Here is a 16,057-nt window from a genome sequence, read left to right on the forward strand (position 1 = left end):
GGGCTAGCCCTGTGACCGCAACCACCCACAGGATAGTCCCGCACGGCTGCCTCTACAAAGTCTTGCCTTGTAAGAATATTCCTAATTAGGGAAGAAAAAGGCCCTTTTTGAAAGGAGAAAAAATGAGTGGGAAATATCAGAAAGGGAGACAGACCATGAGAGACTCCTAACTCTGGGAAATGAACAAGGGGTGGTGGAAGGGGAGGAGGGCGGGGGGGTGGGGGTGACTGGGTGATGGGCACTGAGGGACGCTTGACGGGATGAGCACTGGGTGTTATTCTGTATGTAAATTGAACACCAATAAAAAATAAATTTATTAAAAAAAAAGAAAAAAAGAAGAAGGCCCCTTTTAACTTGTCTCCCAGGCGAAAAATCGGCCCCGACTGGGGGGAAGAGACCTGGAGGTTCCGGGGGCGCCTTTCTTGGATGAAGAGCAGCCCCGTTGAGATAGTTCCTGGTTGGGCCGTGGATGAGGAGCCTCCGTGGCCGTGAGGAGAAGACCTCACAGCTGACCAGACCCTTCCTGGGGCCTCCATGGGCTCGCTGACGACTTGTAGCCGAGAAGCAGGTGCACCGCGTCAGGAGTCCGACTGCATCAGCTCTATGATCTTACTGTAGACTCGCCGCGGTGCGTCCAGGCCCCAGATGAAGTCGAAGTGGTTCCAGTCGGGCAAGAGGTCAAAGTACCGGAGGTTCCTGATTTGGGGGATTGTCCTGGCCACATCCTGGAGGGTCACAAGGACGTCATTGCCACCGGCCCATATGGCAGTAGGCACCTTCATGGCACTCAGGTCGTAGAGCGGGGGACGGCTCTACGGGAGAGAGAAGGAGCGTCCGTGAGAGAAGGCTTCCCACGCAGCCGGGGAGGCCGCGGGTGAGCCCCGAGGGAAGGAGAAAGAGCGCCTTCGATGGTCCCTATCTTCAAGGGGGCGGTCGACAAACACTCGCCTACAAAGCAGTGTGCGTCAAGGGCCACAGGACGCTGCCCCCAAACCACGGGAGGTGGGCTAAGAAGAAGCGACTTCTGGCTTCCTGTGCGGAGGAGTCGCTCGAAATGACCCTTGAGGGACCGTGGGACTTTGCCGGATAGGGATGCGGTGGGAGGGCTTCCCGGCAGGTGGCAAAGGCATGAATAGCACCCTCGGGAAGGCAGGGCGTCCCGGGAACCCAGGGAAGGAACTCTGAGCCAGACGGTGTCGATCTAGGATTGGAGACAGGCAAGGTCCACACCCCAGGCCCAGGTGCTTGGACATCCTTCGGAAGTGGGGGGCAGGGGGCAGGGTCTTTCTCAGAGCTCAGTCTTGGGTTGACTGCAGGACCGTGAGCCCGGGACGCCGGAGGGAGGAAGGGCCAGCTGGAGGCGGACACTGGACAATGTAGACAGGCGTGGCGGTGGCCCGGAGAAGGGACGATCGGCGTCGTCGGGCATTGGGGTGGCTTAAGACCTCCAAGGGAGAAGTGTCAGAGGCGGGCTGACAATTAGCAGAAAGCAGCGCGTGCCGGTGGGGCGGGGATGAGGGAGGCCGTCCAGAAGGGGACGTCTGGGTTGGGGATGCGGATGGCCACCCCACGTTGAGGGTTGGGGTCTGGGAGGGGGCCGTGGGGACCCCCAGGGCAAACACCTGCAGGTGAGAGCCGGGCCCTGGGTTCGGCGACTCACATAAGCAGCTGCAGTGGAAAGAGGAAGCCCTGGGGCCCAGTGTGGGGCCCCCAGGAGGTGGGGACGCTCGCCTTGGCCCCGCACGCATCAGGAACGCTGATCAAAGGCAGAGGGTGGGTGAAGGGGGACGCGTGATGGACTCGCAGGGTGACGGCAGGTGCCCGTGTTTCAGAAGCAGCAGCAGGGGTGAGGGGAGGTAGGACGGCGGGGCGGGGGTGTGGCAGGCACACCGGAACAGTCGCGGGCCTCCGTTTTCTGGGAGAGGAAGGAAGGAGACGGGCCGGGGGCTCTTGGACCGCGTGAAGGGACATGGGGAATGTCAGCCATGCAGCAGGCGAGGGTCCCGGGTGTGCCAGGTCCGCAGCCGGGTGAGGAGGGCCTGGCCCCAGCACAGGCTGCCCCTCGGGGCTCACGGGGCCAGGAGAGCATGGAGATAACGGAGATCATGGAGAGCAGCTTCTGGTGACCGAGTCCTGCTCGGAGCAGGGTCGGTGGGGACCCGGGCACCCAGGCCGCCAGGATGCCAGGCACCTCCGTCCTTCCCTCCACGGAGCCGGGGGACACGCTGACCGCCCGGGTCCAAGTGTGCGTAGGATGCTTTGCCTCGCTCTCTCGTGGACGGAAGGGCCGGGAAGTGTCGGGAAGTGGGCCCAGCTCGCCACGAGGGGGGTGCGCGCCTCCTGAAGTGACGGCCTCCTCCACTTCCCGACGGCAACCCTCCAACAGGCCTTGCTGTGCCTGCTGTTCTCTCCCTTTCTCCTCCAGGCCCCGAGCTGAGCGCTTGCGGACACGTGTCCGTGAACAGCCCGGTGTGTGGGGCAGGGGACCCTGTCGGGGGCTGACAACGGCCCTGTCCCGGCGGTGGCACCATCACGCGAACACCGTCTTTCTCGAAACTCATCGATTTGGAAAATCAGGGCATTTTATTGTATGTAAATCGCACCGTAAGCGTAAAAAAGGATAATAATATCCCTGGTTCTCTCGGTCGTCTCAAGGGCTGGAAGAGTTATTTGTCTAACAATTCAGTCCCTTCGTGAGAAATCGACGGGTCTGGTTGGCTGATTTGATGCTCAGAAACAACTTAATTGACCCATATTTGGATTAATAATTGACCTCATGTACCCGCCTGGGAAAACAATGGAAAAGGTGAATTTAATGTGCTCAGTTCATATTGAGAAGCCCAGCTCCTGACTTCGAGGGAAAAAATGGTGGCAACAAGATTAATCCCAGGCCCAGGAGGCAGAGTCTACAAATCCTGGTGTGAAAAATCAGAGTGGAAAAAAGATGCTGAAAGCTCAACTTTTCATGGGTGCATAATATTCCTTTAATTTTCATGGGAGCCTTTTTTTTTTTTTCTGCTGGAGCCAAGAACTAGATATTCATTTTCTCTGTACATTTTTTAATATATTTTCATAAAACAATTTTCATTATTACACAGTCAACAAAAGCATGCTAAAACCCAGCTCAGTTGCATGGCTGGGTCTTGCCGTAACTGTAAGCGAAGAAGCAAGATTAAAAATTGTGCAGAAAAAAAAATTTAAAAAAATAAAAATTGTGCGAAAGCAGCCGCACTGAGAAGATTGGAATAAATGCAGTAAAATATTGATACACCCAGTGTGCTTTGGGTGGAGGGATTATAAATTATTCACGTCCCTTAGGATATGCTTCTTTTGTTTCTATTTTACTTATTTTTAGATTTTTCTTTTTTACAATGAGTGCATATTTAAATTAGTCATTTTTTAAAAAGCTCTATCGATCGATGAGAATGCCACCAATTACAGGTAGGATTCTTTTCACTGTCCAATAATTTATTTTTTTAAAAAGATTTTATTTATATTCATGAGAGACACACAGAGAGAGGCAGAGACCCAGGCAGGGGGAGAAGCAGGCTCCATGCTGGGAGCCTGATGTGGGACTCGATCCCAGGACCCTGGGGTCACGCCCTGAGCCGAGGGCAGACGCTCAACCCTGGAGCCCCCCAGGTGCCCCCCACTCTCCAATAATTCCTTATTATAATGTCTCAAAAGCCCCAGCTCACCTGATTGTAGTGATGCATGTTCTCAGCTTCACTTCCCCAGTCATAAGCTCTGAATTCATCAGATCCATAAAGCTGAAATACATGTTTTTTTTTTTTTTTTTTTGCAAAAATCATCAGAGTAAGAATCACAGTTGCTAACAGCAGATCTTAGACAACCACCACGCAGCGGAGCCCCTGGATCAGCAGAGGGACATGCATCCACTTTTACCACCAGACACACGTGGCCATCGGGTGGCGGGGGGCATCTCCCTTGGTTTGGAGGAGCAGCTAACAGAAAAACCAAGACCCCCTTGGGGGGCCTCAGCCGCGGGATGATGCTCTCTGGGGAAGTTTCCATCTGACGCCTTCCCGGGTCACCTCTTGCTTCAGCTCGGGGTCTGTTTGACAAGCTCCGACCTTAACGGAGGGCTCACCTATGTCTCCTGCCTGGTCTGCACCATCCCTTCTCCTTTCCCTTAAAATTTGGGGAAACCAAGCCAGAGATGGTGACAAAGACACCCTAGAAGCTGCCTCGCAGCCTCCGAGGGTGGGGCTGCTGACTCCCTCCGTTCGGAGGTGCTGACATCGGCGGCCTCTCCCGTGGCGAGGACCCTACCTGTTTTATATGCAGTATGTTCTGTATTGACGATCCGGTGGGCGCGTGGGACATGTACACGTCCATTCGGCTCTGAAGGGAAAGAAGACGTGGCATAGCAGCAGCTACCCAGAGCGGGAAGCAGAGAGCGACCGAGCGAAGGTGCAGCGGCCAATGCTGGGGGTCGGGACAGGACGAGGCAAAGGCCCCCAGGTTAGTCACAATTCACACCAGGCGCCGGAATGTGGGCAACGAACGGGCTGGCTGAGAGCAGGTGTGGCCGGCGCGTGGGGAGCTGGTGCACGCCGTCCGTCCCCGACCCGTGGGGCGACCCCACGACGTCAGGACAGGACCCTGTCAGTGACCAGCTTTAGCACCTTGGCCCAGGGATCTGACACCCGCGCGTGTCCGTACTTTCGCCTGCTAAACGAACATCCCCAAGATCATCCCGTGTCCGGCTTTCGCGAAGATGACACGATCTTGCAGAAGAAAAGCGACACGTCCTCGATTCCCGTGGCGCAAAAGCGATCAAGGGAGCCGCTAAAAGGATCCGCTTTTGAAGAAGCGGATCTGGGGCCGAGTGGGCCGCCCCGGGGAATGCTCAGCAGGTGCAGACCCCGCATCCTGCGCCCGGAAGTCCCCCCACGGGAGACAGAGACTTGATGAACCCACCTGCTCCTCTTTTGTGGGGAAACGTCTGTCTCCACTCCATCCTGCCTCCTGCTTTCCAGGGTAAGTGAGGCGTTTTATCAGAGGCCAAAGTCCCCCCCAGCGCATGAGGCCGTGGGAAATATGTGCAATGCTTGTCTGCACTTTTTTTCTTTTCTGGGATTTTTTTTTTTTTTTTAATGCACTAGGCTGGTGGTAAAACCCAACTGACCCTCGTAATGGTGGCTGAGAGTAAACGTGTGGAAGTCCCACCCACGCGGGGACATCGGCTTCCGCACCTATGACAAAGGATGGAAGGATGAAGCCACCAACCCACCCTTCACAGTCATGGTCCATCGGATTCCCGACCTACGCACAGCGTGCGTGTCTACACCTCATTTGTTTACACGGCCTAACAGCTGCATCAAAGCGAGTCAAAGGAAAGCTGGAAACTCTTAAAGCCTCAGATGCTCCCATCACCATCATACGTACCGTATTCATGTTCTTCTTGTTGGATCCGGCCCATAAGGACATAAATTCACTACAAATCACCCACAATATTTTATTGTTGCAGATTCTGATGGAAGGTACCTTCCCCGTCTTTAGAAAGAAACCTTTGGTACCGAAAAATCTCTGTAAAAATAAACAATAATTAGCGTCTCAAGAGCTGTTTTCGGACCCGTTGACATTCCCTGCCCCCCCAGGAGTGAGGGTCCTTGGACATCTACTTGCATTTGTCTTTGCTGTTTCCATCAAGGAGACAAGTCCCTGGGGAAGGGGGGGGAGATACGAGCTAGGAAGGCGTCTCTATCCAGGGAAGATCAACAAGCACAATTTGGAAGAGACGGCCCTGCCCTAAGGATCTTGGACTCAAGTCCACTCTCCACGGTGAAGCTCCCCTGTCACGTGCAATCAGTAACTCCCTATGATTCTGATTTCTCATTCATTGGCCAGAAAGCCAGAGCAATTTCCCCGTTAAGGACAAACACCGCCTTGACTAGGAAGGGAGAGCGGGGTTTTCCTGAAAACACCATCGTTTCAGCCGCGTCCCACCAGAGCCAGCTCTCGAGCCGGAGTGCGGAGCATGGCGTCCTGAAGGTCGGGACTCTGGACGGAAAATGCTGGATGTCACAGGAGGCGGCACGGTGCAGACTTACAGGGCTTGGGTGGGGTCTCTGCTGGGAGGACTGGAGCTTCGGGGGCCCCAGACCTGTGGTGGTGGCAGGGATCAGGGACTGGGGCTCAGGGAGGTGGGAAATCGGGGAGCAGGGACCGTGAAAGCGAGAGAAGCCTCGGCCCCCACCTCCGCCTGCAAAGCAGTACGTATGCAAAATGATGCACTTGGAGGTAGATGTGTCCAACCCAGGATTTAATGTCACTAATTTGTCTGCTCGACTCTGCTCCAATGTGGAGAGTGTCCCAAACCAGCTGATGTCAACACACTGCAACAGGACTATCAGCCACACAGAAGGGAGCCTGCCCCACTGAGCTTGCAGTAAACGGCACAGAATTGCTGAAACCCACCATCAGGCTCCACAGAAAGTCACCCTGGCGTCAGCTCACAGATGATGTTTCTTCTCATTCCTGTCATGTCACCCTAAACCAGGGCCTCGTTTTATTTATTTATTTATTTATTTATTTTTATTTATTTATTTATTTATTTATTTATTTATTTATTTATCTATCTATCTATCTATCTGTTTATTTATTTATATGAATTTATTTTTTATTGGTGTTCAATTTGCCAACCTATAGAATAACACCCCGTGCTCATCCTGTCAAGTGTCCCCCTCAGTGCAGGGCCTTCTTTTATATACGAATCACCGTGAAAACTTTATTGGTCTCCTTGACTTCATTTTGGCCCAAATCCATTTTAGCCGACAAGTTTAAGGGGCAATTTTGGCCAAAATACCATGTGCGTTGTGGCAATGGCGTTGTTAGAGAAACATAAAGCAAAGAAACATACAAAAAAAAATTTCGATGGGTCAGTCGGCCACCAAAATACTTTTTTGACCCTTGGAAAATAACCGGTCAATGCTTGGATGGATAATCGAGCTGGAAGGCATGTAGGTCTCTGGAAACTAAAGCAAGCTCCCCGGTGGGAGGCCCTGTTATTCGGGCTTATCTGACATTGGAGTCCTAGAGCTCGGGGATCACACGGAGCTTAGAAATTGTGCTTCCCCTTGGGCATTGTGACCAATCAACCGGCCCGGGGGATCAAGAAGGAAGCCAGGTAACCTGTGAGGAGACTTTGCGCTGACCCAGCACCAGTTCAGCACCCGCTAGACGCTTGGGTCCGTTCACGGCTGAGGATAATGACGTGTTTATGGGACTTGTGGCCATGCACGTGGGTACAGACACACACGCGCACAAGGACGCACACGGCACGCGGTCACAGAATCTGGTTTCTACAGATTTCACGTGAATTTCCTACTTTCCTATGTTCACTGTGTGATCGGTCTTAAAATAACAAGGGTCGACAACCCAGAATGGGATCCTCAGATAGGTTTTGGCGAAAATGAGGAGCCTACCTTGATTACGGAATTCGGAAGTAGAAAAAAACTGGTAAAAATGCCCGTGGGGTATTTGAATGAGACCACCGGACCCAGGGCAAAATTCATTCTGATTCTCCGTGCCAGCTCAGGCATGCTGGAAAAGGCCACAAATCCTAAGAGAACAGGAGACAAGACGATCTGTAAAAATCCGAAATACCGAGGCAGCGTCCCTCCGACCAAAGGGGGCTGTGCTGTGGCATCTTGTCCTGTTGCTGTGACCCTGCGAGTGACCTGGGGCCCGCTTCTGCATTGCCCTGCAATGACAACCTGCCTTCCTTCCTCCTTGCTCTCAAGCGTCCATTTTTCTTGAATTCTGGACAATGAAGTCGCTGGGGGAGGGAGGGCCCACGGCGGGGCTGCCACCGGGGCCCTGGGGCACCTCCCCCCACGCGAGGGCACCCGCAGCACCGGCACAGAGCTCCCAGGAGCGAACCATTGGCTCCCGGAGGTGCACTCATCAGCTCTTCGTGCAGCCTCATCCAGTTACTCCCCACTGATTTTCCTCACAGTGCAGGGGATGCCATCCCTCTCGGGGCTGCATGGCGTGCTTGCTCCCCTCCAGAGTCTCTGCTGGTGTCCCTCCTCCCTCGCTGGTCCTGCCAAGGCTGCCTGCACTTGCTCTCACCTGCCAGCAACAGCGGAGCATGCACCTCCTGCCCTGTGAGGATGGGGGTGGAGACCAGTGCGCTGCAGGGGAAAGCACCTGGGGCATCTGTGTATTTGGGTTCCCTGAGAGGCCTTCCTGGGCCCCCCCACTGTGTGCGTGTGTGCATATGTGTGCACGAGGGTGTGCACAGGGGTGTGTGTGGAGGCGTGTGCGTGCACGAGGGTGTGTGTGGGTGTGCACAGGGGTATGCGTGGGGGTGTGCATGGGGGTGTGCGTAGGTGTGTGCGTGGGGGTGTGCATGGGGGTGTGCATGGCGGTGTGTGCGTGGAGGTGTGTGTGGAGAGTGCACATGCAAGGGGGTGAGCATGGGGATGTGCACAGGGGCGTGCAAGGGGCATGCATGGGGGGTGTGCATGGGAGTGTTCATGGCTGTGTGCCTGGGTGTGTGTGTGGGGGTGTGCATGTGCACAGGGGTGTACACGGGTGTGTGCATGCCGCCATAGCAGACTTTTCTCTGACGTTCTTGTAGAGCCACTGAAACCATCGCGGCCAGAAAGCAAACTGATGGTGTTGAGGGCCGCGCAGCTGCTAGAGGACTTCTCCTAGGACAGCTTTGGAGGCGTGTAGACCCAAGCCCTGCTGTGCCCATGCGGACTGGTGGGCAGTGGGAGTCCGGGCTGCTGACGTCTTGCCCACAGAGAGTCCTGCCCACGTAACAGACGTTGCTCTGCCCAGGGCGCGGAGGAAGCTCCCTGACGCTCGCAGGCCCAGGCGGTGTGGAGGAAGGCTGCTCGGGTGTGTCCTGTTTTCTGCAGACCGGGTGGGAGCCCACGGGCATCCTGCCCACCCCTCTCGGGCCGCTCAGGCCATCCCTGCCCGGCCGCGGGCCCAGCACCCGCCCTGAGCGGTGATGCCAACAGCCTTGCATCCGTGCCGCGTGTCTGTTTCCTCCTCCAGGGGTGGAAGGCGCCACAGAATTGCGCTGATGCTCCGTCGGTGCAGAGCCTGTTGGCCAGGGTAGGAGAGTGGCTGCCCGTCCGTGGCACGCTTCTGTCTGTCTCCCTCTAGATCTTTTATGTCCTTTGCGGCTTATGTCCTGTGACACTCACTGCCTGTTCCACGTGGAAACAGCCTGTCGCTGTCAAGCGCTGATAAATCCACGTCTGCCATCGATGGCAATGGCTGTAGGGACTCTGCCGTGACGATGCTGTCCACTTTTTGCAGACTCTTGTGCAGTTTTGCAGGAAGGGGCTCATCACTCTCCGGGGGTATTTTACGTCACGAGGCCTCACCTTCCTAGCTCAGCGCAGGGGGCCTAGAAACTCACTCTCTGGGAACACTTCTTTGGATCTGGGGCACGTGGAGATCACATGGCGGGGGCCAATGCGCTGCTGTGACCGGAAATGGAGGAGCGACTCGGCCTACACGCCGCCTTGAATCCAAGGACATCACCCCGTAGGGCTGCAGCACGTGTCCCACCCAGGATGGGGAAACTGAGAGCAGACTACGTGGTGGCGACTCTGCTGCCGTCTGAGCGCGACCCGCTGCGAGGCTCCGCCCCTCGCAAGACACTGCCGTCTGTGCACATACCTATCGTGGTGCCCAGGGAGTGTCCGATGAAGTACAGCTTCTGCTGCCCCGTTTTGTTTACGATGAAGTCTATTATTCCTGGGAGGTCGTATCTGGCCATCTCGTCGAAACTGCAAAATAAAACGGGGGCTTGGACACCGTGGCGCCCGAGGTCAGAACTCCGCACGTGGTCACTTTATTTCTTGCCTGCGGGGTTCCGCGGCCGTCACCGCTGTGCACCTCGTTATTCACCCAGTTATGTGCAGGCTGGAAGGCGACAGGACTGGTTTCCGGGCACGTGCGTGGCCTCAAGGCCAGTCCCGCCCCCTCCTTCCCTTCTCCCCCTGCCCGTCCCCATCTGCCTTGCCCGCCTCTCCTGCAACCCCCCCACGGGCCACCTCAAGATCTTCAGGCTGTTTCGCACTCAGCCATCGTGACCCACTGCAGCCGAGGAACTCGTGGCAGATTAGCGAGTGCCCTGAGCTCCAGTTTGCTTGTCTCTAACGAAGCCTGCGCCGGGGCAGGGCAGCTATGGGGACCAATGGCAGGCGCCACAGCGGGTGCACCTGTCACCGATGCCTCCTCCGCTGTCAAGATCTGTCCCACGTGCACCAGGCCGCACAGCAGCAGCTCGGCCAGCAGCATGCAGGACAACAGAAAGACCCACGTGCTGTTTAGTAGAGCCGGGCCCCCCGTGCTGGCGCCTTGTTACAAGAACCTGCGAGGAAATCCGTGGGCCAACGTGCCCGAGTGTGAGTGCATCCTTGTGATGCCTTATAGTAAACAAGCCCCGAGCTCCGGCCGAAGGCCAGTGGCATCAACTAGTCCCTGATGCTTGCCGCTGCCTGAAAGCTCTGACCCTCACCGCCCCTTCGTACCCAGCCTGTCAGTGGGAGCCGGGTGCCCCCTCAGTGTGGCAGGAATGCGCCGGCGCAGGCTTGCAAACAGGGCCTTAGCCTTGCGGGGGGGCAGGGGCGGGGGTGGGGGAGGCCTGCCCTCCATGACCCCGTGTTCACTAGCAGCAGCAGCAGTGGCAGCGGGCACCTGGGTGGCCCCGTTAACAGTCTGCCTGTGGATGGGGTCCCGGCCCCAGGTCCTGGGATGGGGCCCCGCATGGTGAGGGTCTGTGCTCAGCAGGGAGCCTGCTTCTCCCTCTCCATCTCCCTCCCCCTTGGCCTGTTGCTCTGGCTGCTTGTGCTCATGCACCCCGTCTCTCATCCTCTGTCAAGTAAATAAATAAAACCTTAAAAATAAAAAAAGAATCAGGTAGCATGTGAGAAGATGGTTCTCCGTGGCCCGTGAGCGAGGTTTTAAAGGCCTCATGCTGGAGTTGCCCTGAAAACGGCGTCCGATACCATCTCCACCGGGGCTTCTCATAATACCCGGGCCGGCACGCTGACCAGCTGGCCAGGAGGAGACTCGCGGCAGCAGCAGGATGAATGCAGGCCTCGCAAGGCCAGGTACTTTGCTCACGCTCGAGTGCTCGCCCGGCGGACACGCTCAGCACACGTTGGCCAACGGGTGCACGCCTGGTCACGGAATCCCCGGAACCATCCCGCGGGATGTGCCTGCACATCCTACCGGGGTGAACCGGGTGTTAAAATCACCCTGTTACCACGATGTACCCGCTGGTGGGAGGGTCGGAGAAATCAGACCTCCCGCTATGCCTCTGCTCGGAGCTCCTCGTAGAAACCGCAAGGACCCAGGTGACTCCCGAGGTGAGAGGTACCGTTGGCGTCATGCACGCTAAGCAACGGTCTCCAACTTTCCCCGTGATGCGTCTTAGATTCAGTTTACCTGAAGGCCCAGAATTTTTCCTCGGTCGCTGAGAGCGTTCTGTGTCTCCTCGACCAAGTGTTCCCCCGACTGTTTCCCATCCAGACGTCGTAACCCGCGTCTGCGAGAAGGAACCCAAGGCTGCCGTTGGCATAATTCTCAAGCCAGGAGGCGTTGTCGGCAAACAAGGCGTGCTGCAGGTAGACAACGGGCCGGGAACCTGGAAGGAGGGGGACGGGGGGAGGGCAGGCGGCTCAGGTGTCTCGGCGCGCAGGGCCCTGCTACAGCCTCAGGGTTCCTGTGTCCCGGAGCTGCCCCTTGAAGGATCCCCGCTGAATGGACGCAGCAACAGCGCTTCACAGCTGCTAGGAACCTCCCAGGGCCGCCCTGTTCCAAGGTGCAGGGCAGGACTCAAGCCCGAAGCGGGTACTAGGAGGAGCACTCGCCTTTGCGTCTGTCTGGGGTCTGCTCGCGGAGACACGGGGACCATCGCGTCCGACCGAATCCCGCGCCCCTTCCCGGCGGGAGGAAGGGCGAGCAAGTAGACAAGGACGGACTCATTCTGCAGGCCGAGCTTCCAGCCCAGGCCCCGGCCTCTGCCCATGGGACGCCTTGGAACCCCAGGATCCGTTCAGCATCCCCGTGACGACTGTCGGGAGTCCCCATTCCCGCGGGAGAGGGGATTGAGGGAGGTGAGGAGAACCAGCGCGCATGTTTCCAAAAGGGCACCATAATTTGGGGCATAAGGGACAGGCTCTGGAGCCAGGCTGAGTTTGAATCCTAATTCCATCGCTTGCTAGGCGTGTGGCCCCAAGCCGGTTATGGAGCCCCGGTCCATCCCCGGCAAGACACCAACGTCCTGGGGACGCTGAGAGGGTCCCTGACGTGAATCAGCGTAAAGCTCTTAGAATACTTCGCTTAATACACACGGGATGGGCCTTATTTCCGAGCCTCCCCACAGCTCTCCCTCCTTAAGTAAAACCTTTCCTGGAAAAACTCCCTCCTTCCAGGGTTCCCAGCCGCCACCTCCCCTCCGGCCCTGTGTCGCCAGATTTCTTAAGGGAGACAAAGTCCCACACAGGTGAAACGGAGACCGAGAGTAACCGAAGACGCGAGATGCCCTGTTCATCTGAATTTCTGATAAACGGCGAACACGGGCCGTGTAAGCGCGTTGCCGTGTGGGGCCTGCACAGGGACCCGACCTGCTAGCGTCACCCGGGCGTCTCGTGCTTCCTCGGCTGCCCCGACCTCCATCCCACTCTCAGTTTTTTCCCTGAAACTCCGGGATCAAATCCTGTTTCTTCCCGTCAAGCAGCAGATTCGGCTGCCTGCACGTGGGCCAGTGCGGCGGTCGGGGCGCGGGATGCGCCGCCTGGCCGTCCCAGCTCCTCTGCCTGCTGGTCTCGCTCCCTCACCCCATGCGTGGTGGTTACGTGTCCCTAAATAAGCAGCAGTTCCTCTGTGTTTGCACGGCCAGCTCTTCCTCCCAGAACCCAGGCCTTACTGACACCACGCTCGTTCCTGCCCCCAAACCTGCATCCCTCAGATGAAAATGTAGGAGAGCGTTGCAGGGTTCTTCCCCAGAAGAGTCGCAGACACGTCAAGGCCTTTGAATGTGACGTGTTGCATCCTGCAGGGGGAGGCCTGCTGTGTGAGCAGGTGCAGGAGACGCCAGGCGGCCGGCCGTTCCCCACAAGTGGGGCTGTGCATGCTCCGGGAGGCGGGGACGCTCCGCGTGAGGAGTTGGTGAGGCACGGGAGCAACGTGAGCCCGGCCTGGGCCTCCGCACCCTGAGCCCTGGGCCTGCTCGCCGTCAGCAGGACATGCCCCACCCCTCGAAGTCGGGTTCTTGCCTGGCTCCAGAGAACCGGACCTGCTCACCGTGTGAGGACCAGCCCGCCGGCCACCCCCCCCCCCCCCCCCGTCTGCCATCCTTCTTGCAGAGGACAAGCCTACCTGTGCTCCCGGCCTCCGCCCGGCCGTGCGGGATCCTGTTGATGCTGAGGATGTACCCGTCCTGCGTGGTGACCTCATACTCCTCGCTGGGGTAGCCGTTGTAGGTGATGATCTCGCTCTGCCCGGGGGAAACACAGACGTGAGCTCAGCGCCGCCTCTCCAGGTCGGCACCCGGGCCGCACGTGCCTCCTGGGGTGACTGATCTGAAACCTGTGGCCCCGGAAACTGTGCCGTCGATTCGCTACGTAAACCCCTGGCACGGCATCAGCAGAACATTCTCCGCTGTCTGCTGTGGGCAGGTCTGGGGTTGGGGGGCCGCGTGCGGGGTCGGCCTAGCCTTCTGGCAAAGCCGCGCGGTCACGCGCATTCCCAAGACCCCTTTCCATTTGGTAGAAGGCAGTCATACATATCATCCCAAGGGCTTAAAAATACAGATTTTTAACATGTTTAAGCTCTAGATTCAAAAGAGGAGGCCGTCCACCCCTTCTGTTTCGCTTTATGTTACTGGGAGGCGTCGCTTATTTGGCCAAATGGGAGGCTGTCCCTGGCTTGACTCTCAGAGCCCAGCAATCGTCGCCCACGGCGTATCTGGTCCCTCATCTGAGATTTCTTTCCTGCTCTCACGAGACCACAAACTTGCCTTACACGATGTCCTTTGGGACTTTGCATGATGACTTACAATATTCATCCACACTTCAGGATTCGCTTCGTTTTCCAGATTGAAGAAGCCGCCAGCATTTAGAGTTCCGGAGATCAAACAACAGGTCATTGTAAAAAACAACCACATCGTGGGGATGCCTGACAGAAGACATTGAACGATCACAGATTAGTTTTTAGACATCAGCGTTGACTGAGAAATGAAAATAGGGTGAAAGCTGGCCGGACGTCGCAGGAGCAGGTGGGGAGCACCGAGGGGAGCAGGTGCCGCAGGCCGAGGCTGAGCCTGTGAGGCTGCTCCTCCCGCAGCCTCCACCGCATCTGACTCTTGCCACGTCACTCACTAGGACCGAGGCTCATCTCTGGGTTTTCCTTCACTCCCAGGGGTTCAGGCCTGTTGAGTCTTTGCTCACCTGCGAATCGCCGGATGCTCAAGGACAGGTGTCCAAGCCGCGGCCCAGTGGCCAGTGCAGTCACGTACCTGCCCTCACCTTGGCTTCCCCCGAGGGAAGAGGAACAACTTGCAGACGGGCTGACACCCGGGTTCCAGGGATGGGATTATTGCTCTCGTGGACACCCGGGGCTGGGAGGGGTTGGGGGGAGGGTGTCTCACATTGAACCGCGACCGTTACAGCACCGTGACGGGCTCAGAGCTCCAGCCTCGCCACGGGCAGGCGCTCCGACCCCAGGCAACTCACGGAGCAGCTCCGTTTCTCGGTTTCCTTGTGGGTAAAACCAGAATAATAACCTAACCAATCAACTTACCGGGTTCCACTGAGGATCAGGCGACCCGACGAAGTCAGAGAGCTTTCACTGCGATAGACTGATGACTGACTTCTAGAGATCTCGAGCTTTACTTCTTGAAGATCTTAAAGAGCTTTCCGCGCATTGATGTCTGGTTGAAGACAGTTTTACATCAGCAAATGTCGTAGGATTTAAAAGGTTTTGAACGCTGGCGACAGCTAGCGTCTGCTGGTGCCGAGCAAGAGTGGAGAAGGTTCCTAACGCCGCAGGTGTGTTGTTTCAATCTCAAAGACACTCCACGGAGCGGGTCCTATCATCCTCGCCTTGGCAATGGAAAAGCAAAGCAAAACAAAAGTCAAGGCTTGGGGAGGTTTCCGCTCTGCCCCAGGTCACGGAGCCCGCAGCCGCCCCGCCCGCTCCCCGTGCTGGCCGAGCTCCCGCTTACCCTGCTCAGCCCCTGCCCCCCAACACTCCCTAAGGCTCGGGAACCTCTAAGCTTTTGCAAGTGGCGCCGGGCTGAAGAACCAGATGTGGCTGCAGCGACAGTTAGAAGAGGCTGGAGAGAGGAGAGGCAGGAAGCCCACGGGAATGAGGAAACCCGGGGCTGCGGCACCGCCCAGGGTGTCTCGGTGACGCCCCGAGTGCCCTGATGTGCTTGCAGATTGGGAAACAGTGGTCTGCAGCATGCCACGGAACCAGTCAGACGGACTCCTGCCCATTCCCACAGAGCGCCTGCCCTGGCGGGAGGGTGCAGGGCCTCGCACAGTCGGGGAGCAGGCTCAGGGGCCCCTGGACACGACCAGGAACCGTAGCATCGGCCCTGTCAACGCTGGGCGGGGGGGGGGGGGTCGGATGGCGCCATGTGGGTCACGGCACCGACGTCGGTCATGCAGCGTGGACGGAGGTTCCTGAGTGCGGCTAAGCCCAGGCGGCGAGGCCAGATCCAGAAGGAGCCACGTGGCCGGGGAGGCTGACCCGCGTGCCCGAGGTACTCGGCCTGCCGTCGGCTCTGGCAGCGACTGTGCGGTGCCAAACCCCGACCAGGGAACCTCTGCTTAAAGCAAAGGAGAAGCAGGGGTGCCCAGGGGGCGCAGAGGGAAGGCGTCCCACTCAGCGCAGGTCACGACCGCAGGGTCATGGGATCAAGGCCCACGTTGTGCTCAGCAATCAGCGGGGAGTCTGCTCGAGACTTTCTCCTTCTCCCTCTGCCCCTCCCCACCCTGCACCCTCTCTCTCTCTCTCTCAAATAAATAAATAAAATCATAAAAAGGAA

The 16,057-nt window shown here is 57.4% G+C and overlaps 1 protein-coding gene across 4 annotated transcripts; it reads right to left on the bottom strand.

The window, feature by feature from the left end:
- Positions 1–208: 208 nt before the first annotated feature.
- LIPN (lipase family member N) lies at positions 209–15,364 on the bottom strand. Of its 4 annotated transcripts, none has more exons than XM_055322356.1 (11): positions 15,230–15,364; positions 14,806–15,107; positions 14,063–14,181; positions 13,384–13,501; positions 11,449–11,647; positions 9,673–9,782; positions 7,452–7,588; positions 5,413–5,553; positions 4,294–4,365; positions 3,699–3,770; positions 209–812 (listed from the first exon to the last, which is right to left on the bottom strand). In XM_055322356.1, exons 3-11 carry the CDS (start codon positions 14,168–14,170, stop codon positions 579–581), a joined length of 1,191 nt encoding a protein of 396 aa, XP_055178331.1. In that variant the 5' UTR covers positions 14,171–14,181; positions 14,806–15,107; positions 15,230–15,364; the 3' UTR covers positions 209–578. The 4 variants fall into 4 exon arrangements, with proteins under 4 accessions (XP_055178331.1, XP_055178333.1, XP_055178334.1 ...); XM_055322358.1 differs by lacking the exon at positions 209–812 and adding an exon at positions 821–1,915; XM_055322359.1 differs by lacking the exon at positions 209–812 and adding an exon at positions 1,922–2,786.
- Positions 15,365–16,057: the final 693 nt, after the last annotated feature.

Source organism: Nyctereutes procyonoides, unplaced genomic scaffold, assembly GCF_905146905.1.
Source record: "Nyctereutes procyonoides isolate TBG_1078 unplaced genomic scaffold, NYPRO_anot_genome, whole genome shotgun sequence".
NCBI classification, from domain to species: Eukaryota; Metazoa; Chordata; class Mammalia; order Carnivora; family Canidae; genus Nyctereutes; species Nyctereutes procyonoides.

What these genes read in the sequence shown, in the direction of transcription:
- LIPN (XM_055322356.1), bottom strand. Translation starts at nt 14,170, where the DNA reads ATGTGGTTGTTTTTTACAATGACCTGTTGTTTGATCTCCGGAACTCTA. An exon ending in TTCCGAATTCCGTAATCAAG is followed by an intron (nt 5,554 to 7,451) that starts GTAGGCTCCTCA and finishes TTATTTTTACAG; the next exon opens with AGATTTTTCGGTACCAAAGG. An exon ending in ACATGCATCACTACAATCAG is followed by an intron (nt 813 to 3,698) that starts GTGAGCTGGGGC and finishes TCTCTCCCGTAG; the next exon opens with AGCCGTCCCCCGCTCTACGA.